Source organism: Aulonocara stuartgranti, assembly GCF_965226115.1.
Source record: "Aulonocara stuartgranti genome assembly, chromosome: 6".
In the NCBI taxonomy this organism is placed as follows: domain Eukaryota; kingdom Metazoa; phylum Chordata; class Actinopteri; order Cichliformes; family Cichlidae; genus Aulonocara; species Aulonocara stuartgranti.
The window spans coordinates 29,849,032-29,875,230 of record NC_138944.1 but is presented as its reverse complement, the minus strand read 5'-3'; the positions used below and the strand labels follow the sequence as shown (position 1 = coordinate 29,875,230).

General features: G+C 42.6%; 1 protein-coding gene across 4 annotated transcripts in view; it reads right to left on the bottom strand.

Annotated features, from left to right (window-relative positions):
- LOC309709152 (protein sidekick-1-like) overlaps positions 1-26,199 on the bottom strand; it is a 302,493-nt gene that overhangs the window by 180,837 nt on the left and 95,457 nt on the right. For 3 of the 4 annotated variants that reach the window (XM_082537647.1, XM_082537648.1, XM_082537649.1), the window contains 3 exons: positions 13,632-13,788; positions 9,429-9,535; positions 8,921-9,068 (listed from right to left, as the gene is read on the bottom strand). The exons of the other annotated variant lie outside the window; for it this stretch is intronic. In XM_082537647.1, the coding sequence (XP_082393773.1) occupies positions 8,921-9,068; positions 9,429-9,535; positions 13,632-13,788 (412 nt within the window). The remainder of the gene's footprint in view (positions 1-8,920; positions 9,069-9,428; positions 9,536-13,631; positions 13,789-26,199) is intronic. 4 annotated transcript variants of the gene reach the window in all.

Here is a 26,199-nt window from a genome sequence, read left to right as displayed (position 1 = left end):
AGGATAACAGAAGAACAGGTATGCCTTGACTGTGCAGCTATCATTGAAGAGGACGGTATTCTATACACTGACACCAAAGCTCTTGTGACCCTAACAACTCACATGATGACAGGATGGATCAATGATCTCAGGACCACCTCCAAAGGGACAACACCACTGGGGTTTAAGTACCTGCAACTCTCCATCAGCAGTTAAAATAAAGTAACCTCTTGGATGAGAGGTCAACTCATTTAAGGCTACCATGGATGGATGACTGGATGACTGAAGTTACACGAACATTACACACTGCTCAAAAAAAAAAATTAAGGAACATTTTTAAATCATAGTATAGCACGACATCAATAAAACCTCTGGGATATTGATGTGGTCAGTTAATTAACAGAGGGGGTTATTTTTCCTCCTCGTCTTTTCTGACTGCATTTGGTTGTGGTCAGTGTCACTACTGGTAGCACGAGGCGATACCTGGACTCTACAGAGGTTGCTCAGGTAGTCCAGCCCCTTTAGGATAGCACATCAATACGTGCCATTGGCAGAATGTTTACTGTCTCTCCCAGCACAGGCTCAACAGCGTGGTAGAAGTTCAGGAGACAGGCAATTTCTCTAGGACAGCTGGACAGGGCTGTAGAACAGGGGTGTCAAACTCAGATACACAGTGGGCCAAAATTCAAAACTGGAACAAAGTCGCGGGCTAACGTTAATATTTATTGAAATATATTTATTGCTCCAGATATAAGAATGAATCTTTTCTTATGGACTCAAACACGTTTTGCTGAAAAGCTGAATATGGAACAAGCAAAGCTTAATACTAAACAATATATATATTAGCGGAAGCAAATGGATGGATGGATGGATGGATTGGATTTATATAGCGCTTTTCAAGGCACCCAAAGCGCTTTACAATGCCACCGGCGACCTTCCGGTTACAGATATGCTTCCTGAGCCACAGTCGCCCCCAACATATCCAGCATGATTTTTTCTCCATTGAGACACGATGTGTTCTCAGAGTGTTCCTTTTTTTTCTTTCTTTCTTTGAGCAGTGTATAAGGTTTCAGAAAGTCTAATAAACCCACTCTAAATTTGGGAGATGAATAAAGTTTCTCAGTGCTCCATATAAACATTAAAATAAGAAAGTACAAGAACTTGGATAAGACTCACAACTGTACTTGCTCTGTAAGAAAGTTTATGTAATAAAAAATTAAATGAAAGCTTTAACAAAGACTGACAAAAAGAGGATTGTAGAATACAGTATATGCGTAAATGCAGAAAAAATTTGGCACATGGCTCGTCGTAGTGCTGCCACATGTCTTTAAATCCTACATGTCTGGGATGTCTTTGTAATCCCAAAAGTAACTAAATCATATCATTGAGAAGAAAGTCACATACAGTATCTAAGCTTCTGGTGGCTCCAGAGATTAAGTTCCAGACACAATGGATTGAGTTGAGCTTAAACTCTTTACTCCATATTCATTTCCTGCAAGCTTTTTTTTTTATTCATGTCTTCTTCTTCTTCTTCTCCTCAGCCACTTTGATGCTTCCTTTTGCACGCCGTGAGAAATGCACTCATTAACAACTGCGGCGCTACTGTCGTGGATGGAAGACCTTTCAAATGGCCGGTTGCATTTTTCAACATGTGGTGGGATCTAAGGCTACGTGTCTTTTAAGTCTCCCTCCAAATGATGCTCTTTTCCTCTTGATCTTGCTGTTTGCCTCATCCATACACATGAATATGTGTGCACGCTCTCACACACAAACACACACAACATCTGCTTGCAAAGTTCAGACACCGAGAAAGTTCCTTCTGTTCAGACCTCTGCTGATTATGTGTGCGTACGTGTGTGCGTGCGTGCGACGGAGAGCGGTGAAATAATGAATCGTTCCTTCTGTTAGAGTAGTGTTTGACAAATTAAAATGAATGAATTTTCAGAAACGCACACACTCACACATACCCCACCACGGCGTATGGCAGCTTAGGCCAGGTATAAGGAGAAATAGTTCCCATAAGGCCCAGTTCTGACACTGATGGCTTGTGACATCACTGCTCTCCACACCGCTCAACTCCCCAGCAACAAGAAGCTGAAATATTCACTGTCCTTCCTGGCATGCTTCTGCATAGATCACTGCCTTTATTTGATCAATCCGGGCTTCATGTGTCCCTGATGGAAAAAGAAAGGCGAATTCTAATTCTCCTCGTCCAGCCCGTCCTCTTGAAGCTGCCGGCTATCAGAATCATTTCACGTCCATCTGCCACAGGCCACAGAGCTAATTAAAAACAGCAGCTCTCTCCTCTCGACCTGGGCAGCAGGTCACAGCTCAAATATATATCAGTGTCTGCGGCGCTGAGGTGGGAGCACTGTCCCCAAGTTGTTTTTTAACTGCTGCTGGACAGCTGAGAGAGAAAAAAAAGTCTGAAGTTTAGAGCCCGTTTAAAAATAGGAGGATGAGGGCAGGAAAAACATTTTGCAAGGAGAGGGAGAGGGGTGGGACATCAGAGAGATGGCAGAGCAGCATGGAGTGGAGATGGGGAGGACAGGGAGTGGGGGCTCCATTAGATTAGAGCAGAGTGTGTGGGAAGTGACAGCTTGTAAGTTCTTTGCTGGCCAGTATTTTGAGGCTAGGGAGTTTGGGAATGTTCATAGACAGGATGTGTGTGTGTGTGTGTGTGTGTGTGTGTGTGTGTGTGTGTGTGTGTGTGTGTGTGTGTGTGTGTGTGTGTGTGTGTGTTGTTTGTGTGTGTTGGATATGCAGAGTGGGGTTAGGGGCAGGCACATGGACATAAATTGAGAGCAGGGGAGAGGTAGAGAGACAGACAGTGAGATGGGGCTGGGGACTCTGGGAGTGATGCATATCGGATCAATAAACTTCATAAACGAAATCATCAACTCGGTCACCACGAAGACAGCCAACCGCCAGGCACCATCTGGCCCCGTCTCACCGGACCGCAGGATCAGCCAGCGTAACCTCACACACACACACCGTTACACACGTAGGGCTGTGCAAATATTCACTGCACTCACTCTGACACACATGAGCGCACACAGAGACGCTTGTGCCAGGTAGACGCAACTGAGATTGGTCTGAAGAGACAGATTTTCAGTGTGCGTGTGTGTGTGTGTGTGTGCGTGTGAGTGTGTGTGTGTGTTCGTGCACGCACCACAGCCGTTAAGCAGTTTATTCAGAAACAGAGGTTTATGAGTTCTGTATAACACTATATCCTGTAGCATGATAATGACCATAAAAGAGGCAAAGAGTGAGAGAAGGGCAGCCAACTGAGGGAACAAAGCAATATGAAGAATAATTTAGAGGCAGAAAAGTAGGAGGACAGACATGGAACAGGGAGGTGAGAGGGGGAAAGAGTGTCTTGTAGAGACAGGAGGGGAGCTGTGAAGAAAGGTGCAAATTAGTCTTTTCTATGAGGGTTCAAAGGAAGTGTTATGCATGATTCTTCATCTCAGTATGTGAATGTGGGCTGCAAGCAAATCAGAATATTTCAATTCACAATGCAGAGCTGAATGTTTTTATCCAGATTATATTAATACCTGATAATGGCGTGGAGAGATCCACTTTTCCTAGTCACATTATAGGCGACTCTGTTTTGGAAGAGCAGGAACACCAGAAACCCATGAAATGATTCGAATGAAAACGTTGCAATTTTATTTAAAATATTTCTGTTTACAAAATATTTCACCATGCTCAGACTTTGCAAAGGGGCAGAACTAGCTGTCATTTTTATGTTGTTTCCATGGATACAGATACTGGTGCGAAAACCTTGAATTTGAGACTCTTTGCTCCCAAGGTTCACACCAATCAGATCTTCTCCGCCCAAACAAAGTGCCAACACAACTGCTCCCAAGGGTGTACCCACCTCTTAATAGGAATAAACAAATACATCTTATCAGTGAACAGGGAGAAGAGTCTCTATAATTTGTGTTTTTACTACTTGTACTGCATAGATATCACAGAGAACTGTGCTTTATAATGGTGAAAGATATCCGGTTCAAGTCCAGCAGGAGACAAACCCAACCACAGGGATTCACAAGCTGGTGTACTCCTAGTGCCAGACCCAGGCCAGGAAAAATGCGAGGGTTGAATCAGGAAGGGCATCTGGCCTAAAATCGGTGCCAAATCAAACATGTGGATCCATCCGTTGTGGTGACCTCTTGGGAAATAAGGGAGCGGCCTACTGTGCTTCTGTAAGGTTCAGAGGAGTGTGGATTTGTTGCTTTGTGGATATAGGTTTTTGCTAAAGATCTATTAAGCAACCAGGACAGAAATATAAGTGATAATTTATGTTCAGTGGTATCATTACATGGCTGTAATACGAGAGCGCTGGCCCGCCTATTCTAAGTTGACCGCTATGGTCTGTGCACTGGAGAGTTTTTCTATAACAGTTAAGATTACCTACTGCTAGAATAAAGTACCAGGAAAGTGTTCAGACTTTATTTCATTTTACGTGTTCAGCTGAAATCAGTCCACTTATGTCCATTATTCAAGGTTGAGCTAAATCATTCATCACTGAATATAAATGAGGTTATGATTTAATATGATGTTTCGCTCCCAGGGTGCCTCCCTCCTCATCCTGTGTGTGTCGAGGCGCACAAACGTAGCCCCGCTGTTCTGTCTCAGCCAGCACACAATTAACAATTAGCGTCATAGCAGGTGGACAGTGCTACATGAAACGAGCACAGCATTACATTGTACCAAATCCCTGACCCATTGCTGCTGCTGGCTCAAACAACTTTTCTAGCTAAAACCCTGCAATCATCACAAGAAACCACATGTTTTTCGCTCAATTTACAAAAAAACACAATCACAAAAACATGTCTAAGTGACACAATGAGTGTATTTTATCTAGATTATGTGTTTCTATTTTAGAGCTGCTACATGTGTAAATAAATGAAAACATGTTACTCTGTCTCACTTCCACGGCTTGTCTTTTGTCCTGTCTCCCTCCCCTCATCCCCAAACAGTCATGGCAGATGGCTGGCCCTCTCTAAGCTTGGTTGTTGCTAATTCTTTCCTGTTTAAAATGAGCTTTTCCTTCCCACTGTCTCCAAGTGTTTGCTTATACAGTGGTGCCTGATTGTATTAGTATAGAGCTTTTTACACTAATATATAAATATAGAGCAACTTGAGGTGACTGTTGTTGTGATTTGGCGCTACATTAATAACATTTAATTGAATTGAACTGATCATGATTTAAGAAAAACCTTTGTTTCATAGCCATGTATCTGTTAAAACAGACTGCTGGCCAAAGTCAGGCAGCTAGCTAGCACCAGGAATGTCCTGGGCATTGGTTACAGTGTATTTTGGCTAGCTCAGCTGCCAATAAATGCTCTAAGCCTGTTATCATCTGTTAACTTAGCAAAAAGACTGATTGTCTCTCTTTTTTTATTTTACTATTCTGATCCACCGCTATACTAGAGGAGTCAAAAACTGCATCAGATGAAAAAAAAAGAAAAAAAAAGATGAATCTCTAGAGTTTCTACTGGTTTCTCTGTTTCTCATATCTAACTCTCTCGAGGACTGGAGAGACTGCTGTCAGCATCCAAGACAGATAACTGAGATAGAAACTATTCATACCAAATTATTAGAGGCAACACACCTCATTCCATCTTTATAAGATTGGAATATGGTCTAAATAAAATGCCTCCTACATTGAGTGCCAAGCTTTTGCCATTTGAAAAAGCACAGCGGCTTGTTATTAACAGAATGCCACTTACATTGTATTTCATATAAATGCCTTAATTTCTTATTACTTTAGTGAAGGCAGTCTGGAATTCAGTGCAAACTGTGTCTGCAATAAATAGCTGAGGAAACTCATGAATTTTATGGGTTTTCCTGGTAATAAAATGTCTTGACTGTGCATTTTAGGACAGAAAGTTTTATCAGTTTTTCCCCCCTCAACTTAATCAAGATAAATGGCAAAGAGTAATGGAGCCACTGGAGCTACTTCAGCGACATATACCATTTCCAATACTGGCCACTGTAATCTCTGTGTTGACTGCTCAGCTGAGTATACCTGCCAAACTTGGAACTGTATTTCAAACACTGCAGCCCATTTGGATATAATGGAACAGAAAAGTAATAAAAGACAAAACAAGGATAACCCCCCCCCCACACACACACACACATACACACACACACAAAATGCAATCACGAGTCATTACAATAATTACAAAGTGAATAAAAAATTGTTCCTGTGATCCAAGAAACTGGAAATATATTGTATCACCTGAAGCAGGTACGGTTAAAACCATGACAACCATATTTTCGGAATCAATTATCACCACATATATATATAAACCACCTGAAGCTTCTTCATTTTTGATATACTGTAAGTGCACCACAAATGTGCTGTATAAAGTGAAATACAATGTGCTATAAAAAGAGCTGTTTTAACATCATCTGTAACCATGTACCGTTTACACTGGTAAACAGTTTACATCATCATCATCATCATCCCCACTGTAGAGATCATTCTGGATGATGTGACCTCCAACTCTAACCATAGTCAGGTGTCCACACATTCCTTCTGGCTTTGACCATTTTGACATCTGCAGGCTCTGTATTGGCCTCAGGCTTGTGGATATGATAAAATCGGGCAGCCGATTGTTCACTGTCACATCACATTGTTTAAATGCTCTGCTAACCTACTGCTGCAACTGTTACATCAGTTGGTGTACTGTAGGCTATGGAGCTTCCAGAATATATCCAGGCATTAATATAGTACTTAACCTTTGTGTCAGGAGCAGTTCTGACAAAAAGGTTGATACTTTAAAGCTTTTCATTGCTGTCAGGGTTGATTTACAGTAGATGGATATTAGAATCCAAATTTAAATGTATACTCCGCATATGCTAGCAGGCTTTTAAAGTCACCATGGAGTCACATGTCAGATCTTATAAACCAGCTCTTTTCAGGGTTAATGTGAGGATACATCCTCCACAGCAGGTCTGTGGGACTAGAATTGGACTCATTAATGTCCCAACGAGCACTTGAGATGTTACTAAAGGTCATGAAGCTGGTATGTAGAGAAAGAGGTGCCTGGGGTCGTTGTGTGCTTTTGTTTCAAAGTTAGTTCAGAAATTGATGAAAAACATAATAGTGGCAGTAGCAACATAAGGAGAAGTGATAAAAGCTCTGTCCAATTTTAAGATCAACACCTATACAGATATTTGGTGATTTAACAATCAAATATTCTGATATCTGATAACAGCCAATGTTGTTTTCTTTCAGACACACAAACCAAATAATCGAATTTGCCTTATATTTGATATCTACAGTTATTTATTTGCTTGTTATTAACTTATTTCCTCTCTGCCAGACTCTGCTTGTATCATCTTGTTGTTATGTTTGTGTGTTGTCAACAGGGAAGTTGCAGAGTACCCTCTGTTGGACAAATTATCCAGTATCAACACTCATAACATGAATGTTATGAGCTAATATCAGCTGAACATATCAGCCTGCTGATAAATTGGTCAGGCTCTAATAAAGCTGAGAAAATCTCTACCGCTGATTCCCTATTGCTAATTTTAAAGGTTAAATCCTCCTCGCACAGTAGCTAGTGTTTTTAAGATTGCAGATCGTTTTTCTTCACTGTTTACCGGCACGCCAATAAAACCTGCTTAAATGTGGTTGGTTGGTAGCGCTAAGATATAAGCAAACACAAAAGAAAAGTTTCAGGCACTAACAATCTTGTCCCCTGGCCACAGATGCTCCATATCTACTGCAGATGTATTTTTATTGAAATAATCACGGAATAATCTGTAACTATAACAAGGGCTCCTCTTTGTTTTTTTATTTTCGTGTACAGCAGCAGGGAGCACACTTCAGCAGGGATGCTTTGACTGAAAACACCTTCATGCAGATAGTGTCGTGTGCAGCAAAATAATTGCAGTCCACTATCATTAAGCCACTCTCAATAAAGCCCCATTAACTTAACAGGAGTACATTATCCTAGTTCGTCCAAATTAAAAGCAAATTCAAACTTGATGTGAACCAGAAACAAAAGCAACGCCCCCCCCCCAAAGTAAAAAAAAAAAAAAACCTGTTTATATAACCTGAATCCACATAGCATTCTGAAAAGCTCTTTGGAGGTGGTGTCTGTCGTTAAAGGGGTGAAAAAGTTGCTGTCTGACCGTTTACGTGTACAGCAAGGCCACTGACAATTTCATTCAATAACACACTGGGGAGCAGTTAGTGGTCTTAATGGGGAGTTAGTTATCTCAGAGTGCAAGCAGAGACTAATAAAATCACTGAAGGTCTCCATCTCAACAGCTATTGTCACAGAGGAGCTGATTCAAAAAGGTGCATATCCCAAATTAATTTAAAATGCTGCCTGAATCTATATCACACCACTCTGCAAACCAAAAGCACACTACCATCCCTGTGCTTAGCTTATGAGCATTTTTTCAAAAGAGTGACACTTACAGGATATCTGCAGCAACTAAGAAATAATATGCAAATTGTCAGCATTTCAAAAAGAGCTGGAGAATAACATCAAACAAAAAGACTGTGAAGCACAGCTTACACAACACAGGGACCCTCATATCTCTGCTGTACAATTAATATAAAAGAATATCTCCCATGCACCTAAAATTACTTAATAACCTTGTAGATTTGATTCACTGAAAAGCCCGCTTTATCTTCTCTTGATAATGTCCTGTGTCTCTTCTTATGAAAAGGGTCAGTTATCTAAATAGCTTATTATTCATAGCAATTGACATGCGAGGATTAAAAGAACTTTTGTGCTTCTGCAGAACACTAATTAATACACCACTGTGGGATAAGAACTGTAAAATTAAAATTTTATCTCAGGCGGTATTTTGTTAGACACACTTTGTGCTCGAGACTGCAAAAGACACCATACAAACACAAGTGCGTGCTCAAGACACAAAGCAAAAGGGTAAAAGAAACACCTACATTCGGTTGTTGGGGATTATCTTGTGTCCATCTTTGTACCATGTGACCAATGGTTGAGGAAACGAAGCGAGGGGAGGAGGGTTGATGAGGGCTGCTCGGCCCTGAGTCACCGTCTTTCTCTGCTCTTCGGCCAAGAAGTTACCCAGAACTTGAGGAAAAGAGAGAAGGATGAAGAGTATGAAGATCAACACCAATGCATCACAATACATTTACTGCACAATCAGATATGCCGGTGTTGGTGTTGTCCCTACATCATCATAAAACTGTTGATGTAGAATCAGTATTGGAACTGACCAATCACGCTGTCTTCACAGTCAGTTAGCATTAGCCAAGATGCTATCTAATGCTTTTTTAAACCATCACTGTTTCAATATTTGTAAGATTGTAAGAATTGAGCAAAGCTGAAGCTTGTTAAGTTTTAATTGTGCACAAAACAACATCTTCAATTGTTTTACTCAGTTTACTTTAAACCAGCGTGTGTGTGTCCGTGTATGCTGTGTGTACTTACAGGCCACCTGCACCTCCGTTCTCCTGTGTATTACTGCTCCCATCCTGTTCCTCACCATACACTGATACAGTCCAGCATCAGTCCTCTTCAGGGACGGCATAGACAACCTAAAGATGGACACATGGAGAGGAAGACTATAAGGGTAGGTTTTTCTTCTCAAAGCTGTAAATAAAAATAAAACTGGGAGTGATGTCTGGAGACCAACAAGACAGAAGGGAACGAAGGTGGAGGTCTGGTTGTCCATATGCGTGCACTCTTGTGTAATTCCCTTTCATGTCCTTGATCTCAGAAAATGGATTGGGCCTAAGGTTGTAAAAGTTTCCAGATAACAGAAGGCAGAGAGAGCATATGCACAGTTTGTGTACATGTATGTGTGTCTGTTTGCGTCTGTGTGCCGCGTATGAAAAGGTTTTTGATGTTTGCGAGGTCTTTTTTTTCTGAGAAGGATTGTTAATGGGGTTTTAATGGACTGTGCTTCACTAATGGGAAGCTTGGCATAGGATCTAGGTTGGTACCATGCTGGACACACACACACACACACACACACACACACACACACACACACACACACACACACACACACACACACACACACATTCCGCACAAACCGGATAGACATAGCAAAACCGGACATCGCTTTGGGGCTCATTACGAATACCAGGACAGCCAAGTATTTAACTCCCAGGCTGTCAGTGCATGCTGCCAACATACACAAACCCGCAGACACAAATACACACATGTACATCAAAGACTCACAAACCCAACTCCATTTGAATCAGGAACGACACATTACACAGCAGCTCTGATCCTAAAACAGATTTTGATATTGGACACTTTCTACCACCAATCTATCTCCCTCTCTCTCTGGTCAGCTACATTTTCAACAGCCGTGTGCAGCGGAAACACCATGTGTTTTAAGTTCCAACAAGTTGTTAGATTTCTGTCATCTACCACTATATTTAGATACAGATATATATATAGACAATGCAGTAATTTCCTAGTCAGTTTCTCTGACAAGCTTAGCGTTAAATGTGATTGACTGATTCAAGAAATAAAAATCGATTTTGTTTTGTGTAATACTGTGATGAGAGACTGCACAAAAGAAGAAGGTAAATGTAGGACGGTAGTCATTTTACATTAAATCTGAAGTTCGTCAGACCAGAAATTATTAATATTTACAGTGGGGCAAAAAAGTATTTAGTCAGCCACCGATTGTGCAAGTTCCCCCACTTAAAATGATGACAGAGGTCAGTAATTTGCACCAGAGGTACACTTCAACTGTGAGAGACAGAATGTGAAAAAAAAATCCATGAATCCACATGGTAGGATTTGTGAAGAATTTATTCGTAATTAGGGTGGAAAATAAGTATTTGGTCACCTCAAACAAGGAAAATCTCTGGCTCTCACAGACCTGTAACGTCTTCTGTAAGAAGCTTTTCTGTCCCCCACTCGTTACCTGTATGAATGGCACCTGTTTGAACTCATCATCTGTATAAAAGACACCTGTCCACAGCCTCAAACAGTCAGACTCCAAACTCCGCCATGGCCAAGACCAAAGAGCTTTCGAAGGACACCAGGAAAAGTATTGTAGACCTGCACCAGACTGGGAAGAGTGAATCTACAATAGGCAAGCAGCTTGGTGTGAAAAAATCAACTGTGGGAGCAATCATCAGAAAATGGAAGACATACAAGACCACTGATAATCTCCCTCGATCTGGGGCTCCACGCAAGATCTCATCCCGTGGGGTCAAAATGATCATGAGAACGGTGAGCAAAGATCCCAGAACCACACGGGGGGACCTGGTGAATGACCTGCAGAGAGCTGGGACCAAAGTAACAAAGGTCACCATCAGTAACACACTACAACGGCAGGGAATCACATCCCGCAGTGCCAGACGTGTTCCGCTGCTGAAGCCAGTGCATGTCCAGGCCCGTCTGAAGTTTGCCAGAGAGCACATGGATGATACAGCAGAGGATTGGGAGAATGTCATGTGGTCAGATGAAACCAAAGTAGAACTTTTTGGTATAAACTCAACTCGTCGTGTTTGGAGGAAGAAGAATACTGAGTTGCGTCCCAAGAACACCATACCTACTGTGAAGCATGGGGGTGGAAACATCATGCTATGGGGCTGTTTTTCTGCCAAGGGGACAGGACGACTGATCCGTGTTAAGGACAGAATGAATGGGGCCATGTATCATGAGATTTTGAGCCAAAACCTCCTTCCATCAGTGAGAACTTTGAAGATGAAACGAGGCTGGGTCTTCCAACATGACAATGATCCAAAACACACCGCCCGGGCAACAAAGGAGTGGCTCCGTAAGAAGCATTTGAAAGTCCTGGAGTGGCCTAGCCAGTCTCCAGACCTCAACCCCATAGAAAATCTGTGGCGGGAGTTGAAAGTCCGTGTTGCTCGGCGACAGCCCCAAAACATCACTGCTCTCGAGAAGATCTGCATGGAGGAATGGGCCAAAATACCAGCTACTGTGTGTGCAAACCTGGTAAAGACCTATAGTAAACGTTTGACCTCTGTTATTGCCAACAAAGGTTATGTTACAAAGTATTGAGTTGTATTTTTGTTATTGACCAAATACTTATTTTCCACCCTGATTTACGAATAAATTCTTTACAAATCCTACCATGTGGATTCGTGGATTTTTTTTTCACATTCTGTCTCTCACAGTTGAAGTGTACCTCTGGTGCAAATTACTGACCTCTGTCATCATTTTAGGTGGGGGAACTTGCACAATCGGTGGCTGACTAAATACTTTTTTGCCCCACTGTATGTGTTTTCAACAGGTTTATATTATTCTAAAACTATACAGCACGTAACTGAGACAAGTATTGGCTTGAGGGAAAAAACACATGCATTGTGAGAAATAAGTTTGTCAGCCAAGCATGTTATACAGTTTTGAAGACAATGCAGTAGCCTTGTCATAAGTGTCCCTGAAAACAAAGCAAACGCTCCTGCCTTCTTTTTTTTTGAGAGTCTAACTTGTCTTAGTGATGTTTTTATTCCAACTCACAATGTGCAAAAAGTGGCAGGCTACTGCCGTTGAACTGACAATGATAAAAGAAGCCGGAGCTGAAGCTTCCATTAATGTAAATCATTGTCACTTACTGTGCATCTGAATTCTCCACTGACCAGCGCTTTAAACTAAGATAAAGGATGAAGAAAAATAAAATATTCCAAAGAGGATTTTACTATGTGGAAGCCCAAAGCATGTTTCTGAGTTTATGTAAAACTAAGTGGATCTGTGAGACCCGTATTAACTGTAAACATGACCAAAAATCACAGCAAAGCACTGCTATCGAGCACTGCTTGGTGCTACAGGAGCGGGCTCCTGTAGCAGCAGCATGCACAAAGCTGCAGGCCGTCCAATTTGCTGCAAATGGTTTATATATCAATGGCAGAAAGGTGCTATTGCTATATAGCACATCAGGATCTAGTGAGGTTCAATATCTCATCCCACACTATATGTCTTCATTTAACTGAGAATAAAATATGTAAATGAGCATATATAAAGTTGCAAAGGTAGAACACTAAAATCAGGCTTAGCAGATGGCCACATCCTGACACACACACACACACACGCACACACACTCATATTCACTGCAGCTTGCCAATTCAGCATAGCCTCACCAAACTAAAGTAGCCAGAACGCTGAGAGCAGTCCAGAGCCACACTGTACCTCCTGGCTCGAACAACGACTGCCTACAAAACTGCTGGCTCAACCTCTCCCTCCCTCAGTGTGTATGCATTCCCAAGATTCCCTCCATTTCTGAATGATGTGAAAAACAATTTTGTTTCACAGCTGCAGTTTTGCCGAGAGGAATTGCTTAGTTCTTACCAACCAACACACACAGGGACAGAGAGAGAGGGGGCACAGGAGGAGGAGGAGGAGAAGAAAAGGTACAGGGCAAAAAGCAAAGAAACAGCACAGACATATTGATTGGATCCCCTCCTCTTTACCCACACCATATACATATTTATGGTGCTAATGTAATTATTAATCTCACTTTGGCTCTGCTGTCCGAATGCTCTGACCTCTACACACACTCCATCTCTAACGGGAACAGCTCTTACTCTGCAGATGTTTGTATATGAAAGGAAGGGTACGAGAGAGACATATACACTTAAAGACAATGAGAAGATTCACGACAGAAAGTCTGACATAATAACTAGGCAGTGGGTGCTAACTGACCTGTACTGTGGCGTCCAGTCAGTGATGTTGCTGTTGTTGAGAGTCCAGCGGTACTGCAGAGGCCAGCTGCCTCCAGCCAGGCAGGTCAGCACCAGTCTGTTTCCCTCTAACACCACCTGCTGCCCTTGTCCACCCCCTCGTAGGTAGGGAGCCACTTCTGACGGACAGAGACACAGAAAGGAAAATGTGTTATTTGTGGTGTTTGAAATAGTCTGCTTTAGTCACTCTGAGACAACACGGCTGATTTCTGCTGTATTCATACACCACAGAAATCACGGCCTTTGCACAATAAGTTGAAAACAAAAAAACAAGTCTTCTCTTATTTTATTGAGAAGAGTTTCAGACTGGAATCAGAAAATTCTGTAATAATGGTTTTAGGTGCCATTTTGCAAATGTCAAATCAGATATGAAAACTCATTTCAGGCTTAGAAGAAAACATCTGACATCAAAGCAATAGGAAAAAAACTGCTACTCCATCTACAGCTGCTTTATTTATATTTATATTTTTCCTGCGAGACTGTCTAGAGAGCCCTCACCCTATTAGTGACGCCTGTCAAAGCTTTTTTATACAGACACACATACCAGTTTTTTTCCACAAAACTGTACTTCAGCATTTCAGAAAACCTACCAATTTTAAATAAACAACTAATATCTCAGATCAAACTGCATAATAAGTTGTAACACTGATTTTAAGACAGACCAAGAGAAAATGTGTCCCAACAGATGCTTAGCACAGGTAGGACATGTGATGCCTGTCCATACACTTAGACCTTTTGTTTCCTGTGTAAGCTCAAACGGCTGAACTGAGCGCATGGCGGCATGCATGAGTGCTCCAACACATCCTATTTCGCAGCATTGATGTGCATCAACGGTCCAGAAAAGCAGCAATTCTATCACATTTACTCCCTGGAAAGGCACCACGTAACTTGACTACTTCTTCTGAATGCAAACAACATCTGCTGTTTGTTACTTAAAGCATATCAAATTCCAGCATAGACTGCACAAAGACAAAGGTCAGGCTTCACAGACGCTTTTAACCCTTATGCTAAAAATTAGATTGAGCATCCTGTTCGTCAGATGCAGTGTAATGTGGAATTGATCAGACTAAAAGGTACAGATGTTGCGATGATTAAATTGTTCCCTCAAGCTTGTCTGATTCTGTCAGGAGTCTTTTGACCAATGAGCATGCCTGCAGTATAAACATGCTTTCACTGTAATGGTAATCCTGGGTTCTTCACCTCCACATTTAGCTTTTTCCATCCTGACAGAGAGCATTTTCCCTTTCACCACATGTATTGTGCTCCTGAACAGCCAAATTTCCAAACACAGATACTGTACAATAGCGCATTGTACAGACACTCACAGTGCCCAAGCTGAATCTTATGATAAGCCTGTTGAAATCACTTGGCCTGGCTTGCAAGGTGCAGCTGCTGAATGGCTCAGCTGCTGTCCAAGCAATGCCATCCACTCTTTAACTTTCTACTCAGGTGTGAGGACCTGACTCACTGTCACACAGCATAGGGGCATCAAGGCTAAATAGGCTGTCCAAAGCCACTTGCTGCTGGACTGCATGTGCCGAGGCCTGGATCCACTCAACAAAAATTAGCATCTGGGTTTGGACTGAACAGGAGATTCACACATGCATACACACGCATCCGTTTGAGTGGAAGCCTATCTTCTAGCGACAGTAAATATGGACAGGTTCATAACTCTTAACGCTCCCCCTTTCCCCTCCTGCCGTCCACTAGATCTTCTGTCCTCCCTGTCGTTTCAGCTTCCTCAGTTCTGTATCACTTCCACCCCTCTCACTTCATCTCCACTGTCTGCATTTCCTCCCTTATTCCCTCTGGATGTCTCAGGGCCACTTTTCCCCCTCCTCTTCTCTTCCACTTTCTACTGTTTCACCCTCTCCCTCTCTCTTTTAGATTGATAGCTGCCTGCTCTGTGCACAAAAGGGAAGTGTTCCTGCTAGGACAGATTTATATGGGAGTGTGTGTGTGTGTGTGTGTGTGTGTGTGTGTGTGTGTGTGTGTGTGTGTGAGTGAGAGAGAGAGAGAGAGAGTGCGAGCGCATGTGGGCATAAGGATTTATTTGGAATATTCTGTTTCTACAGACGATGGCTGCCAATGCAGACTCCAATGTCATACTGCTGACCAGCACTATAATTCACAGCTGCATGCCTCAGAGAGTGAGGGAGAGACAGAGAGGGAGAGGAAGACAGAGAAAGAATACAAGTTTGCTTCTACTGCTACCTTGGGAGTGAGAACTTTTTGGGAAGGTGAGGACATTTTGGCCAGTCCTCACATCCCTTTAAAAGGGCTGTTTGAAAAAAACAAAAGAACAAAAAAAACAACAACCTAAAAATGTTTCTATTGACATTTTAAACACAGTGTTCCAGCTATGTTTAGTGTTGTGGTTGTCATTTACTTTAGGCAGACATAGACATCGTTGTTTTACCCGGATACAAATGCTACATAAATAAAATTGGGCTTTGGCCTCCTTCCAAGGGAAAATCACCTGAATTGTATCATTATATCAGATTTTTGTTAGAGGAGGGTTTCATTTGTCAATCATAATATACATTTTTGGATAACACATGCACAGAACGAACAGAACAGAGCTTCTGTTAAGTAAGGGAACACAGACATACAGCATTAACAAGGGCAGACAAATCATGCTTTGTGCATAGTTACCTAAAAACACACACAAACACACACACACACACTCAACCCTCGTCAAAAAAGTCTGTTTCGAATATATAGTCCAGTACTATATATGAAAAATGTGTGTAGCTACCATGATATTAACCTCTGCTTCATGGAACCACGCATGATGAGTAAATATGAATGAGAACTCGAGGGGCACTGCATGTACACTGGCCAGTAACTTGTCAAAGCAGACCATGCCTTCTCTGTCTTTTTGGTTTAGAGAGGGACAATAATTTGTCAAATTACCATCACGATAATTTGAGCGAGTATGACAGTTGACAAGTAGCCTTGTCATAAGTGTCCTTGAAAAGTGCATCAGAGTTTGTTGCATAACTGCTGACCAGGTAGGCGACCACGTCCACTGTCAAAAGCACCAACAGTGGGCACATGAGGATCAGAACTGGACCACAGAGAATTTAAAGGTGGCCTGGTCTAATGAATAATGTATCTTTTTACATTACATAAAAGATGTAAAAGGGGCGTGTGCATTACTCACCTGAGGAACACATGGCACCAGGATCCACTATCGGAAGGATTCAAGGTAGCAGAGGCTAGGGCTGCTCGATTATGGCAAAAATGATAATCACGATTATTTTCACTGAAATTGAGATCTCGATTATTTGACGATATTTATTTAACCCTTTAAGATCTACCATAGAACCAAGTCCGCCAGAGCTTATATAATTTTTTTTACATGCTGTAGTGCCATTTTTGGGAGCATTTCAAGTTGCTATACATCAATACAACTGTTATAGCCCATATTTTAATAATATGTATGCATTAAGTCCATAGTAATTACATTAATTGCAAAAAAGTGCAATAAACTACAAAAAAATTGAAAATTGTTTTTGGTTTTTTTACATATATTTCTACTTGGGGAAATTTAAGAGGCTTATCCCTCAAAACTTTAAATACAAAAAAGTTACAAAAAATAGTTTCCCACCACAGGAAATTTATTTTGAGTGTCTTCATAGTTTTATTTTGGAGATACAGCAATTTTTATATACTGCAGGAAAAACAAAAAACAATCCTATGATGCAAATTTGCAAAGAAAACAGCAGGTGCATCAAAACAAACTATTTCCAGCAGTGCAATTCGAGTTGTAAGCATCCCAGCAACTATTCAGAAAAGTATAGAGTCAAACATGACTTATAAAAACACCAGTATAGGCTTTTAAGGCCTACAAGTAAAAAACTACATTTTCCGCGAAAATGAAGTCACTTCCGGTTTCGGACAGGAAATGGCGGACATGCGATAGTTCCACTGACGTCTGTTTCAATGTGGGAAGTGTTACGAACAGCTGATCGGATCGGCAAAGCGAGTTTCTAGTTTCTAAGATGTAAGTACAACTCCTCCAGTTTCATATGCAAAACAAATTATTGCGCTAGCTTACGCAGTTCCGGTTCTACAGGGATTTAAAGGGTTAACAATAACAATGTATTGAATAATGACTTTAAAAAATAATATAAAATAGTGTGCAAATACTGATAACAGTGCAAATGTTTGCAATATAAAAAATAAATGAAAAATGTAAACATCTATGTTTAGTGAACTTTGCAGTGTTGCTCTGTGGTGCAGCTACCACACTGTAGCAAAGTTTACACACTATGTCTACTTGAGCCACGTCTGACTCCGCGAACCCACAATGTTTCCACACCACTGAAGTTTTTTTTACCTCTTTTTTCAACCAGCGGCAGTCACTCTCCTCTCCAAATAACTTCTGCTTAGCTTTCCGAGCTTCCCTTGGGTCCTCTTAATTGTTGTGATGCGTGTTCGAAATGCAGAGAGGTGCGCTCGATTTGCCACACGGAGCAGCGCGAGAGTAAAGCACGAGGGAGGGGCTAATAATCGGCTCAGTCATTTTTAATGATCGTTTAAAGCCCAGATCGTAATCGTGATTAAAATTCGATTAATTGAGCAGCCCTAGCAGAGGCAGTGTGATGCTTTGGACAATGTTCTGTTGGGAAACCTTGTGTCCTGCTATACATGTGGATGCTACTTTGACACTAAACATTGTTCCAGACAACGGACACATTTTCATGGAAACTATTGCCTGATCGATGTGGCCCGAGCCCTGCTACAAAAACAAAGGTTCAGGAATGGTTTGAGGACCACAACAACAAGTCTGAGGTCTTAAGATCTTAATCCAGTCGAGTATCTGTGGGATGTACAAAGAAGTCCAATCCATAGAGGACCCAAATCACATCTTACAAGACTCAAACTATCTGTTGCTAACATCTTGTTGCAGATACCGCAGCACACCTTCAGGGGTCAAGGCTGTTTTTACAGTAAAAAGAGGACCAAAAAGATATTATTCAGGTGGTCAGAATCTTATGTCTGATCAGTGTAAATTTAATCAGAAAACTGTCAAATCAAGAGAGTTGATCACCGTATTCCTATATACTCCAACCAAGCTTGTTTTTAGAGTGGAGGCACCCCTTGCTGTCAAAAGAAAGAGGGTGGGTTTAATGCACTTTCTAGAGTCTATAGTGCCAGGTAAGGTCAGGGAGGGGGCATAACTAATGCATAATGTCAACTAATGTCCCCATGAAAACTGTGTTCGTGTTAAGTGAGAGAGCAGCCTTAAAAGCTTGACACAACCCTCAGCTACAATGGCTGCTTCGTATGCCAGTGTGGATGTTTTGCACCATTACACTCATCCACCACTTCGTTCATACATCACGCGTTGCGTCCACTCCAAAGCCCAGCCTGAGGCACTCCCCTCCTTGTCACTCCTTAAGCCCTTTCTTTTCCTTTAAAGGCAGCCCATGAGAAACTACAGATAGACAGAGAACACTCTGTAGAGAACACTCCGAACACCCTTCTGAGATGAGCAAGGTCAGCTAACAGCATGTTTCAATCACTGGCGTTGTCTGTCTCTCTCTCTCCCCCACACTGTCTGTCTCTCTGTCACTCAATCTCAACATGTCAGCCTCTCTCTCCCCCCGCAGTCTTCCCCATTTCTGACCTGTCTGTCTTTCTCAGAAGCTGCACTATCCAGCCACCTATCATCCTCCCTTTGTTCCTCCCTCTTTCACTTGTTGCCCCCTGGTCCATCTCTGTCAAAGAGTGCGGCAGCTCAAGGTCTCCTCTTTCTTTCTCTTCAGGAGGATCGTTGCCTAACAGAGAGGTTGGCCTTCAAATGTGACAGGAGAGCCAAGAAGCACACATGCACACTTTTTTTTTTTCTTCCTGACGCATCCCGCGCACACATCCACTCTCAGGCTGGTCTTATGAAGCTGCTTAGGCAGATTCTAGGGAGGAATTCAATTTGCCGGGAAGATGAGCGCTGCGATAAAGAAGAGAGAGAGGAGAGGAGGATGAAAGGACAGGAGGAGGAGAAGACCAGGGTTGTGGCTTCGGGGCTGATGGTCCACCATGATCCTGCTCTCTCTACTCTCCTCTTCACCTCTGAATTTTTATAGCACGGAGCAAATGTGCGGTGGAAATTAGCCCTTAAATGGCTTGTCCTTTAGAAACGGGCAAGAAAAAAAAAAGATTATTATTACACAGTGTTAAATAACCCTGAATTTTACTGCAACAGCTGTGGTTAGATGTGAAATCCTCTCTACGTGGGGTCAAGATTCTGCAAAACAGTAAGAGAACGGCTAAAAATGTTGGTTTCTTCGTGTGGAAAGTTTGACAGGTGGTCAGAAAAGCTCTTCACGATGCCATTGTGCATTCAGATGCAAGGAAACCCTGTGGCGCTAGTGTACATCGCAGCCTCGGCACGAGAAAATGAGAACGCTTGGATGAAACAAAGCTGAGGATTTCATTTCTGCCTGCTTAATTATTGCATATGAGTGTGTGAGTGCATTTACAGTGCTGGTGTGCATGTGTGTGTGAGTGTGTCAGGTCAGAATTAGGGTTCGCTCACTCCAGAAAAATCACTTTATCTTCATAGAGCTGAACCCCTACTGTGAGACAGGGCCGGCAGAGCTGACTATAGTCTATGAATACTGATTTACTGGTAGGCTATATTGCTCTCTCTCTCTCTCTCTCTCTCTCTCTCTCTCTCTCACACACACACACACACACACACACCCTTTGCCATGCCTTTTTGACGCATGAGGGGAAGAAATAACTAAATCAGTCTCTTTTTTTAAGAGTAATTTTTGTATGCATATGTAGGTACAAGCTGCATGGCTAAGCATTTTTTCCCCTTCACGGCAACAGCAGTCTATTTGATTACGGGGTGCGAATGAGTTCTATTCCTTTTTAATCTAATAAGTCTGCCTGCGCTTGTTTCAACAGGCATTTAAAAGCACTTAATTGGACTGACAGTGTGTGAGGCGAGAGGAAGAATTATGAGTTGAGTTTTTGGCATGTTGCTACGAGTCGGAAAAGGGTCGAAAAAAGGGGCTAATTAATTGAACAACATAACGTGAAAGGGCTGAGAAATGAGATATGATCCCTCCCGTCAAGCGACTCGGGTGAAAACACACGTGTGTAACCGAATTTTGAAACTACAAAACTTAAGGTTTGTCACTGATGAGCCCGTACCTCACAAAGCTTAAAGACATTAGCATTAGTGCAACTCAGGAAGACTAGACAGCCTCTCACTGACAGTCAGCGAGGAGCGCATATTGCGCTAATGAGCGAAAACAGGGATCAACACACTGGATAACAGCCAGCGTATGATTAGAGTTACATCATTAGGCAAACTCTCATAGGAGCCCCGATTTTTAAATGGTCCATCAAAACTGAAACATCCAGACAATGTGAGAACGAGCTAAAATGGTGGAATAAGGCAAAACCAACAGTAAATTCTACAGAGCGCTCGAGGTGAGTGAACCTCACAAGAGTGAGGTGAATATCAGGTGAGCTGCGGCTCTGACCCGAAAGCTGATGAACTGGGTTATAATATAATTCTCCCTCGTGGCCTACTGGACTTTTTAAAATCATTTTCACGTTCCTCCTGGTGAATGATGTTGACAGCACTGATCCCACATGTAAAAATCCAACACGTTTAAAATCATTTTAATGAGAACGACGAGCAGCAGACGAGATCAAAAGGCAAACAATTAGACTCATTAAACGCCACACACTGTAGGATTTTATCTCCTAAATGTCAACAGCGGCCGGCTGTGGTCCCATCAGTTTGGAGGCCCAAATCACACCCAGAATCATGACGGCCCCAGACAGCTACAGACATATTCACACAATCTTAAGAGAAAACTAACCGAGGGAATGTAGTGACCAAAGAAGATGACAGTTAAGCAGAAAACACCTGCTGTCTTTGATGATGATGAAATCAAAGTGGCTCTGACGCTAATCCACGGGGCTGGAGCTCACCCACTGATCCCAGCAGGCTTTAGCTGAACTATTAGATGGAGAGTACACAGGGAGCTGAGCGACCACAGACAAGAAGTACTACTCCTGGACATAAAACAGCAGAGAAGCGTGCACAAGAGAGGAAAATGTTTCCCCTGCTTCATCTGCTGTAAGATGGAGCAGAGCATACAGGATGTGAGCGAGGAACTTTGATCAGGAGTTTAACTCGTGACTTTTCAAGTTGGCAGCCGCTTTAATTGACTACTGAATGTCAAACTGCCTACAAGAACAAAGCATCTCTCACTGAAGACATAACATTCTCCCTAACCTCTCTTTCTGCAAAAGACAGCCAATCACGACTCCCTCCCCCAAGCCCCTTTCTTGCCTGCTCCAATCATGTTTTTCTACAAGCTTTGACTGATAGCTGTCTGTGAAGAGCTGGCAGATGACTGACTGATCCTGATGTGCTGATTGGCAGATGTCAGACCAGCAGGCACGATGCAGACGCCAACACGTGCACGTACACATACACATGCAATGGCATACGAGTCGAGGAACAGTCGAGTCTCGAGTTCAAAGTCGACGCGCTTGACTTTGCTTGTGAGAGTGTTTGCTCCTCGGTGTCAAAGCCACTAATAGCATGATGTGCTGAGAGGTACAACCTCTACAACAAAAGCATGTCAAGGAGAACGATTCAAAGTTGAGATTTTTCTGTCTGGTTTCGCTAATGATGCTGGTACAGTGGCTGGTGAAGGGAAGGCAATGCGCAGACTGCATCGGCTTTGGTTATATGCCAGTTTGATTTGTGCCCATTTAGTGATTGGCCATTGTGTAACTCTGTTTCTCATAATCAAGACTGTTGTGTTAACCAAAACTGTGCCTGAGCAGTCGATTACAAAATGTCAGTTTATTGCTTTTTGTGGCATTTAATAATGTCAGCGTAAGCATGTGAGTATATGCCCATGCATTTGTATGCATATGTCTCTATAGGACAACCAGCTGAAATGTCAGCTCTGAACACAGTGCACTGTAATTGAAAGAGACTGTTCTGTGCAAACAGCTACTTTGGTACAGAAGAAAAGGCACCTTACGCCACTGGAAGTACGAGTGGATGTAGGCACTCTCAACCTCGCATGCATGGGGTCATGCAGATCCATGTGGGGGCGGCTGGGGGGGTAATAAATGGGGCAGAAAAGATGCAGCATAGAAGTGGGAGGTGGAGCGGTGGTGTGTTGGGGGAAAGGGGTGGGGTTGGAGGGGTTAGGGTAATCAGGTGGAAGAGACTATGATCAGTGACATTTAAGAGGTGGGCCACGCTGCAGGGCACATCTGCTAAGACACACACGCACCAAAACACACACATACACAAACAACTGTCAGCTCCTATTTTCTGATGAGCAGACAGGCGGACAGGAGGAGCAAGGAGGTGAATGGGAGCGTTGGGAGGGAGTGAAATAAATACCTCCCACAGAGACAACAGCATCCTCTTTCTCTCTGAAGAAAGTTGAGCACACAAGGAACCGTGAAAACACCTCAGTCCTTTTGAATCACACAAAAAATAGCACAGATGATAATTATTCCTTTGTTTCTGCAATTTTTCTTTTATCCCCGGGCCTCACTCTCCCCCTACTGTTTCCTCAGCACTTTACACCCCCTCATTAAAAACATTTGTTTTTCTGCAGGTGGAAAGCAAACTCTTATTTACAGACAATAACAATCAATCAGACTCAACTGCCAAAGGAAGACGACGTGGAGTGGTGTGTGCACCACTTGTACCACCATGGTATAAGTGCTATATAATGGAGTCACGAGTGGACGTAAAACCAGTTTGTTCCTGAAACTGTCCGACACGATCACCGCATCACCTTCCCATCACCGCCACCGGGCTTCACGCACACACTTGACCCAAATCTACATTGATATTGAGAGATTTTCACAAACGCGACTGCATTCAGACATGTGATAGTCTGACAACATGACTCCAGGCTTCATCTCTCTCACCCCACACATCACACTTTGATACACACACACACACACACACCTCCAAACACACACACACACACACACACACACACACACACACACACACACAGAATAGGAAAGAGAACCTAAAAAAGGTAAATTGAGGTCTTCAGAGAAAATAAAGCACTGAAAATCACGCGAAACTTCTTCCATTCTTGCTTCTCCTGATCGTATTGTTCTGTTTTAATATCCTTTTCTCCCGTCTTCAGAGGAGGCCCCTCTTCTTTCATACATTTTCATCTGTTCCTCCTCTAGTTCCTCTGGTTCTCTTTTGGTGTGTATGTGATGCATGTGGCCAAACATCCTCCGCTCACCTGCCTATGCTAGCCATCATCCTGTCTGACAGCTGCCACTGTCCTGACCTTGGGCAATGTGGGCTACATGGTTTTTGAAGTGATTGACGAATTGTATCCTTTCATTCATTATTGAAGGCGGAGATCAAAACCACAGCACCTGGGATATCACCGTGACAGCCCGGCAGACCAGACAGAGGTAAAGAGGGGAGGGAGCAGGAGGAGGACGAGAGAGAGGGAGAAGGTCATCTAAGCAAAGAAGTGCAGGTGAGAAGTAAGGGGTGAGGGAGGCGAAAGTTGCAGGGAGCTGGGCAGAAGAAAGGCCTGGCATCTTAAACAGCAGCATAATATTTTTGTTTCACTCTGCACCCTCTTCTTTGATTCAACCTTTACAGCAGAGATCTTGTCCCTGTGTGTGTGTGTGTGTGTGTGTGTGTGTGTGTGTGTGTGTGTGTGTGTGTGTGTGTGTGTGTGTAGGCACGTGTGTGGACCCTTGCTCACCAAACATGTAACAACTAAAGAAAAATATTAAGTGCAAAAGTGTGTAACACTTTTTTTCCTTTTAATTGTTTTATAGTCATGCAAGCCTAAAGACCATTTGGCAACTCTTTGGAAACCACTGGTTGCTAGGGAAATTCCTTAACCGGCTGCCTGCTGTTGGGTAGGAATTGTTTGCATCGAAGTACATACTTCTGCACCAAAAACCTTGTGAGGTTGCTTTGGTAAGTAGCAGATAGCGGCAGTCACTTGCAGTTTATAAACTATGAGTGACAGTAGAAATCTGCTAGAGACCAAAGCAATCCCAAGGAGGTTTTTAGTGTAGCACGCTGTTTGTGACTGATTTCACCCAGCGACTGCCAGCAAACACTCACCAACCAGAATGCACATTTTTCCCTTAGTGACTGGAGATTGCTCAGGAGCTGCAGACCAGTCTCTACACCTGTGTAACTAAGATCTAACTTATGTAAAACTCTGCAAACCATTCATCTTTCTTTCAAGTGAAAGGTCACTAGAGGAAAAAAGATCATATTCAGAAAGTGTCTTATCTTTGAATTCTGAGCTGATCATCTAAATATTTTAGGATACTGGCTACTTTGAAATGCCATCCTAAAAACCTGGCAGTTTAACACCTATTCCAGATTTAATATATGATTTTAACCATTCTTCATTACTGCTTTATGACCTCTAAGAATTATCGATGACCCTAACCACGCTAACGAGACATCATGGTGTAAATGACGTGCAGAGACGTGAAAGAAATCCAGGGAGTAGGTGAGTTTAAAATAGGCTGCCAGATGACTCTGTGCAGGCGTGACTAATTTGTAACTGTGTAATATTTTCCAACACCGAAAGTGAAATAACAAAGCGTGCCCTCACACCTGAAAAGTCAAAAGCGCGTCTGACGTCAACCCGAAAGGTTGCAAACTAATTCCTTCTGGAAACCGCCAGCCTCAGAGCCAGAGATGAGTAATTTACTCTTGTGCCAAAAAAGAAATTTAGGCATGACCGGCAGCGGGTCTCCAGCGTCCATCCTCAACACCCGCACTGAACTTTGCGCCACAGTCAACACTGCTTCATCTCACTTTCCAGACTTTCTATCAAATCTGCCTTCATCGGTCTCCACCTCTAGCCTCTTTTCATCTCTACCCAGCAGCATCGATTTTGAGCTGGACTGAAGCATAGCTCTCTATTCTAAAGGACTACATGTTATGTCCTCTGGCAATGCCATTTAAACGTCACCTGAGTGGGCGTTGGGGAAAAAAAAGAAAAGAAAATGAAAGGAAAGAAAAAAGATCTTCGAGTTTCACTTTTCCAACCTGCTTTTCTGACAAACTCATTCACTGTCTTTGACCCGCTGCCCTGTTTCTCACACATTTTAGCTAATTCGTTGTTGTTAGGTACGTGGGAGGTGTTTCGTGATGTGTGTGTGCCCGCTTTCTGCGTTTATGTCTGTGTGACTCCATACGCTCTGCAAATTCAAGAATGTGTGTGAAAGTGATGTTTACTTCCTCCTTTCCACAGCGACAACATCTGCCACCAACTGCAACACACACCATGTCTTCCTCGTCTCCCTCGTTCTCCCAGCTTTCTTCCCTCCTTCCCTCCCTCTTCCTCCCCAGACAAGGGCAGCTTAGTGACACGCCATTTGAAGGGCAGACTGCGTCTAGGTAAACACTCTTCTTACATTCTTACAGACTCAAATTAATTCAATAACACTGGCAAATGTCCTTGCCAAGATACGATATGACTTTCTGTTCTGAGTGTTTACTT